The 7,021-nt window shown below is 46.1% G+C and overlaps 1 protein-coding gene across 1 annotated transcript; it reads right to left on the bottom strand.

The window, feature by feature from the left end:
• Positions 1 to 287: 287 nt before the first annotated feature.
• On the bottom strand, positions 288 to 1,625 carry LOC131892379 (uncharacterized). The gene is made up of 2 exons (XM_059242227.1): positions 785 to 1,625; positions 288 to 715 (listed from the first exon to the last, which is right to left on the bottom strand). The coding sequence occupies exons 1-2, from the start codon at positions 1,554 to 1,556 to the stop codon at positions 288 to 290; spliced, it is 1,200 nt and encodes a 399-aa protein (XP_059098210.1). The 5' UTR covers positions 1,557 to 1,625.
• Positions 1,626 to 7,021: the final 5,396 nt, after the last annotated feature.

Here is a 7,021-nt window from a genome sequence, read left to right as displayed (position 1 = left end):
GCAGCTTTGGTGGCCGCGGACTTCATTTTGTTGAACCATTTGCGTTGGCCTGCCGCCGCGGCTTTGGCCCATTCCAAGGTTGAAGCCATTTTCACGTTAGAGTTTTAACCATCACTCGATCGAGAATTTATGAGTCATTGCGAGAAACACTCTCGATTTTGCACAGATCAGACATTTTTGCGGTCCGAGATGACGACTGCGCCACGTTGAGTTCTTGTATTTGACTGACTCGATCAAGAGCAGTCGACTTTATTATTATCTCATGAGTTATGGAAAGCCGAATGGAACTACGGAAAGCCGAATGGAACGCAGACCAATTGGAATTTGAAGGGTAGAGCGTTTAGTTGAGTACGGGAAAGGATCTTCTTGCAGTTGTTGTAACCTTCCGAAACATCGTGTGCAACTGCATTACACGTCATTTTCATGACTCCAATGCTTAGTTGCCCGGCGTTGTTTCCTTTTTCTTCAATCTCCGAATGTTTCACGAGAGACATGGTCATTTTCAACGTTCTTCCTCCTTTGTCGATGCTGATCCTTATAATTTCGTTTTCATCACTGATGGTGCCTCTCAATTCCCTTAGTCTACGTATTAAGCCGGCTAAATCATGACACCAAACAATGGTACTTTTTTTCTGATCATCTGGGAAGTATACACTAGATTGAGTGAAGTAGTCTTTGAGCAAACGATTTCGTCGCGTCAGTGCTTGGGCCACACCTGAAGACAGAACAGATCATTAAGAATAACCCAAGAGCCAGAGTCAAGCGTTGTCGCATCGGCTCTTACCTGTTTCAATGGCATTGGAGCCAAAATTTCGACGAATACTTGAAGAAATCTTTAGAGTTTGCTTATTGGATAAACCAACGTTGTTCTTTAGGGCAATCAACTCATCAGGAATTTTTGAGGTTTTGGTCCGAGCTGCCTTTTCTTGAAAAGGATTTGCGATTTTAATTGGATTGCCTGGTCGTAGAAGTTTTAAATTGTGCGCCTGATCATTCGTTTCGAGACTTTTTCGCTTCAATGTTTGAATTATCATTTGATCACGGGTGGCTTGAGGTAACCGAGTTTCGAGGTTCTCTAATAAAGCTTTCGCTCCGCATTTGTGAGAGCAACCCGGATACAAAGGGCTCAAGCAACGCCCACACAGTCGAGCTAAACGTGATCCAGCCTTGGACTTTAACTTCAAATTTGGGTTTCCAACCTTGCGCTTGGTTTGGTTGTTTCTTCCTTCACTTCCGAATTTCGAAGCAGAGCTCGCACGGGCACATATTGGATGACACGAGCAAAGGAGAGAAACACGCGTCCGTCGAAATGATGCCATGGATGACCAATCAAAATAAGGTGCAATTGGTCGACTAAAATCGCCATTTCGAAAGGAATATAATCGTCGTAGGCACGTCTTACAAACTGCACTGGGAAGTCTTGAGTCTTCCAAAGAGTAGTCCTCCATGTAAAAGGTTCGGATGGTGTTCGACAATCCGATTGGAATTACGGATATGTGGAAGGCAGTGCCACAAATCAAGCAAAGCTTGCCACGATTAATCTCGTGGTTGTCCATTATAACAGAATACGTCGTATATGGCCCTTCGAGCACAATTGGCAATTTTAGGCGCAATGAAAGAGAGTCAAAGTCAAGTTACTTAGAGAGCCAACTCATCGCAAAGTTCAAGACCTCGTACATGCGGACCGGATTAAAAATTAGCAGCAAAGCACATGTGCTATTTGAACATGTCCTAGAGTTCACAACGTGTTCCGGCGAAGGCTCTTTACGCTTTAGTGAACAAGCCCATGAAACAGTCCACCACAAATTTGAAGAAACTTACGCAAGATACTCAGTCAAGGATCCCAATCATCATTCTTTCGGCCCAAAACTACTGGCTGCTGTGCTTGATTTCAATGGAAGTCATGTGTGAAATTCAAGTAATAGTAAAAATAAATAACGATTTTTATTAAGCGAGTTCGAAGTATTCAGCGAGCCCGTTCTGTGCATTTTACAAAAACGAGTAGAAAAGATTAGCATGGAAAAGCAATGAGAGAAGAGATTAATACAGAATCAAATTCAGTCACGCCAACTTATTATCGTCAATTTATCATCATTATTTAATGAAATTCATTGTGATTCGAGCCACTATGGGAGGAACAAAATCAAGGGGTATTTTTCTGCCCGTCACCCAGACACTCGATTGCCTCCCGATTGCGCGGGAAATTTGAATAAATGACTATAACTTAAAACGGACATAACACAAGTTTGGGCGGGGAGGGGCATTTAATTTTGACGAAATTTTCATCATACCAATGTCTACTATGCAAAGGAATAGCGATAACTTGAATGCCATTGCAGAGGAACATTTTGCAGGTAAAGGAGACGTGCCTTGCATTGACGTCGACATCATTTCCCGCGTCCCCGCCATCATAGCTGCCAAGCCGTTGGCCTGAAGCCATTCCCTTACCCAATATTGAGGAGCCCAGTTTATATACTCCTTGTGGCACTAACTTTGGTCATGTTGGGCACCCAATTGCCACACACAACGTTTTATCATCTGTATGGTTACCAGATGGCAGCTGTTGACTAGATCTTTAATGATCGGTTAGGGAGGTATTTATTAGTGATGGGGATCAAAAACCCATTAGTCAGCCTCAAAAAGTAATCCTGATTTCTCTTCCGTCAAACCAGGGTTGCCTTTCTGCTCAAACCTAAGCGTTTACTTTGCTATGCAATAGGCGCATGCTTTCGCTATCCACGTTTTCTGGCAACCTTGAATTTGAAATTTGATTTGATCCCATCACTAGTGTTTATATTAAGGGAAAATGTCTATGGTGAGTATGATGGTAAATGTAAATTGATATCGGTGACTAGAATGTAACACCAACATCAATCTAATGGCCTTGTTGAACGGTTTCATTGTTAAATGAAAGACATCCTCCGGGCTCATTTGGCTGGTCCTTATTGGGCCCAGCATCTACCTTGGGTCCTCTTTGGCATTCAGCGCGCTCCTATAGACGATCTCAAACTCTCCCCTGCTCAACTTTTACACAGTACCAGTCTTAAATTATGCGGAGCTATGTATCCATCCCAATGTCACGACCTATCCCCAACATCATTTTTGCCAACACAGTGAGGGTCTGGCTCAAGTTGTCCCCCTCCTTCTCGCTTTCACGGACAGCCGCCCCATTATGTCCCACCTGCTCTATTTTCTTGTCCCTTTGTATGGGCCCGGATTGATCTTGTCCAATCTCCATTGGAACCCCCATATGATGGGCCCTTGTGTGTTGCTAATGGTGCGTCTACACGAGAAACATTCTGTCACAAAGTTTGCCTACCAATTTCGGAAATGTTTGGGATTTGACAAACAGTTCATCTCTGAAACGTCTATACGTGAAACTATCCGATCAAAACGGTTTGACAAAAAAATATATTTTGATGTAGATTTCTAATCAGATGAACTTGCAAGTGATCGTAACATTTCCCAATGGGTCTTTCATTCAATAAATATGTTATGCACGGTAAACAAGATGATTAGTATAATGAACATAAGGAAACTGAGGAATTAAATTTGAAAAAAATACCGATGGGCACTATCTTGATGAGAGTGTTTCGCTTTCGAAAAAGGTCCTTTATTTTGCCAATTTCAATCTGTGCGGTCATATGTTGGCTGAAACCGATTACTACTTGAAGGCATGTTTGGCCCCGTTCTATGAACTATACCATAAGCCACCTGATGATTCACTTTAAAAAATTTGCTTTTCGAAAGGTATTCGAAATTCATTTTGACTATAAATCATAAACCAATTGTTTGGAAACGAAAACCCGACCAATTTTCCAACTCTTTATAATCGTGAATAAATGGACAACGGTCCTCCAATAATATCACAAACTATTTAATAGCCGAGTATGGGTCGAAATATGACAACGATATATAGTCCAAAGGTCATGTCAGAAACGTAAACACAAATATAGTAAGTGCATTAAACATGATAAAGACAATTTGGATATTTATATACACTTAGGATTACAGATGGCATTGACTAAAAAGAGGTGAGTTTTATAGAACAAATAAGGACCCGCCCACAAGAACAGACGGCATTTCACGGGGACGGTGATGGCCATGGGCAGCTTTAACTTAATGAGTCAGTGAGGGGGTAGGACCGTTGAGATCCGACTGATCTGGCTTTCATTGCTAAAATTGGCGGGCGGGAAAAGGACGAAACAGAAGCCAAAAGTGGCTGGCTGGTCTGGAGGCTGGGGTCTCAAGGGTGTATGTAGAGGACCGATCATGGGCGTGTGTGTCGGTCTAGGGCTGACTAATAACCGGCCAAGAACCTCCAGGTATGGGCCGATGATTTGGTTGTCTTTGATGATCTGATCCAACTTCAATCGGATCAATCTTCTTTGGACGAGATCAAGGAATCCATCCATCCCAATTATCTAACTTTGGGTTGGCTCGCTCAAGTCTTGCTCACAGACGGATGTAAAAGAAGAGGCCGGGACCATGGCCGGGTCCATGACCGGGCTGAGCCTGAGGATAGGCCCAAAGTGTGTGGGTTTACTGGGGTCGACACTTTCATTGTCTGGACGGGAGGAGATGAATCCAGATTCGGGAGATAGGCGTTGTTGGTTGGTTGGTTGATTGATCGATCGATCATCATTCAATCATTCAATCCTCGATAGGAGATGTAAGTGTGACTACTGAATTAAGAGGGAATGGGATGACATCTGATGGTTTTGAACATTGATTGACAATTCCAGACCCCTTCCTACTCTAAGTTGGGGTTATCCTGAGTCAAAATGAACCACAATCAATACATTTTTCTTTGTTATAAACCATCATGGATCGAATGAGTTAAGTTCTGTACTGGCTGAAAATGGACACCTTGGTTGGAAGGGCTGGGGAGGATGCTGTCGTCCATGAAATATTTGCTCTTGGGCAAACAAACAATAAACATGTTCAAATCGAGAAATGTTTGTGAAATACTGGTGAAATGGCAAACAATGTTTGTCAAATGGATAATTATTTGCCGAATTATTTGTCGTGTAGACGCACCATTAGTTTCGGGCGCTTCCAGTTTCCTTTCGAAGCCAAGTAATACCGAAAGCGGCCGCTAGAACGTCGAACAACAAAACAAAAGTAAAACGTCATCTATTGCCTCCTTTGGAGGCATGGATTGATTTTTGGCACCAACAGGCAAGAAAAATACCATTTCCGTTGACAGACTCAAGCCAGCCTACTTTGATTCATCTCTACCTCCTCCAACAACTACCCGAGCCAGACGTTTGGTTGCAGCACCTGTTCAATATTGATTCATATGAATCTGCATCTGGCGGGGGGTTATGCGGCGCCTTGCAGAAAATGAAGAAGCATCAACATCTATTATATCAAGTTTATTCCACAAAACGCTTCAAGACATAGTCAAGCCGGTAAAGCTTCCTTGTTAGAAGCCTCTGCCATAAGCCGTGCCGTGGAAATTGGTGCGTTCGCCATTCCCGCTCGCATTTTAAACTGACGACAGCTTACGCAAGCTGAGTATGGACTTTTGTAAATATGAACTAGATGTGAAGAAGAAGTAAAGCCGGGGGGTTGACCCTTAAACTAAACGACGCTGAGCCCTTTTATTACGACATTTCAAGTGGCGACGAGGATCAACCATGGACCCAGCCTCAACCCCCCGGATAGACCGTATCGACCATTTCAACCCTTCCATCCATGGACCCCGGGTCGGCCAAGCCCTGCAAGAATGGCTCCGATATTTGGAGTTATTCTACCGAGCAAACTACTTGCATCAAGCACCCCCCGCCCACCTCAAGGAGGCGGACCTCCCGACCTACAAGGACCAAGCAAAACGCGACGTCCTCCTCTGGGCCATTGGTCCCCATGTCCAGGATGACATTGAGACAAAGCTGCAAGACCCCACTGCCAATGAGGTCAGCTTCGCGGATGTGGCCACCGTCCTCAAGAAGGCCTACAAGCCCGCATCAGCCCCCCACAGAGCGCTTCGAGAGCTGCACTTGCTCAAGCAGGAACCGGATGAGGACATTGGATTATTCCTTCGCCGATGCCGCAAAGTGGCAGAACGGTGCGGACTCGAGGAACCCTGCACCAAATGCAGTCAATGCACAAGTGGCTGTCTGGCCAAGCACCTGGCCAAGTTCCAAGCCATCGAAGGGGCCTCCTCAACAACGGTCCGCATGAATGCCGTCGACCAAGCCTGGTCCTATGACACGCTGGTGGCCAAGGGAAGAACCCTGGAAGATGCTTCCACCTTTGCGGCGGATGCTCAACATGGGGGCAGCAACAATGCCAACCTAGGGACAGTGCACAAGGTAGGTGCCTATTCCCGTTCCAAGAGGAACCAGGCCCATTTACGCCGCCCAACCGAAACACCAACCCAAAAACACCTGGACGGCCGCAGCGGATGCTACGGGTGCGGCGAACGGCATGGTGGACCAAGACAAACCATGTGTCCGGCATATGGGACGACATGTGCATCCTGTGGGAAGATTGGCCACTATGCTAAGGTGTGCCTTGGAGGACGCAGGGTCCACACTATGAGCATGACCTGCCCACAACCAACCCCGGCGCCCCACCATGCCCTTCCTCACCAAGCCATCGTCGATCATTCTGACCCAGAAGGACAATCCCGCCACGCCCTCACTGTTGCCTCAGCTGTCATGCACCGCGACCCAAGTATGGGCCACATCTTCACGGTCTCCCACCCCATGCCGGCCCAACCTGGGGGCGCAGCCCCCCAATTGCGGGTTTCGCTGGGCCGGTCCTCATTCCTCGCCCCCCCTGACACGGGGGCCGATCTCAACGTAGTTCCACTTCGACTCCTCAGTCACCATGACGCCCAGAGCATCCGGCCAGCAGCCATGACGATCATTCCTTTTGGAGCCGCCCCTTTCCGTGCATTGGGGAAACTTCAGGCTGACACCATCGTCGGAGATCGCATAGCATCATCAGTTTGGTACGTCGTGGACGACTCCAAGACAACACGCCCCATCACCCCACTGATTGGTTGTTCCAC

Source organism: Tigriopus californicus, chromosome 2, assembly GCF_007210705.1.
Source record: "Tigriopus californicus strain San Diego chromosome 2, Tcal_SD_v2.1, whole genome shotgun sequence".
Taxonomy (NCBI): domain Eukaryota; kingdom Metazoa; phylum Arthropoda; class Copepoda; order Harpacticoida; family Harpacticidae; genus Tigriopus; species Tigriopus californicus.
Note: the sequence above shows the minus strand (reverse complement) of the source record. Positions and strands in the feature narration are given on the sequence as shown.

Bases quoted from the DNA above. Each gene is read 5' to 3' on its own strand.
- LOC131892379 (XM_059242227.1), bottom strand. From the start codon at position 1,556: ATGGACAACCACGAGATTAATCGTGGCAAGCTTTGCTTGATTTGTGGC. The intron at 716-784 runs GTAAGAGCCGAT...TTCTGTCTTCAG, and splicing joins CTCCAATGCCATTGAAACAG to GTGTGGCCCAAGCACTGACG.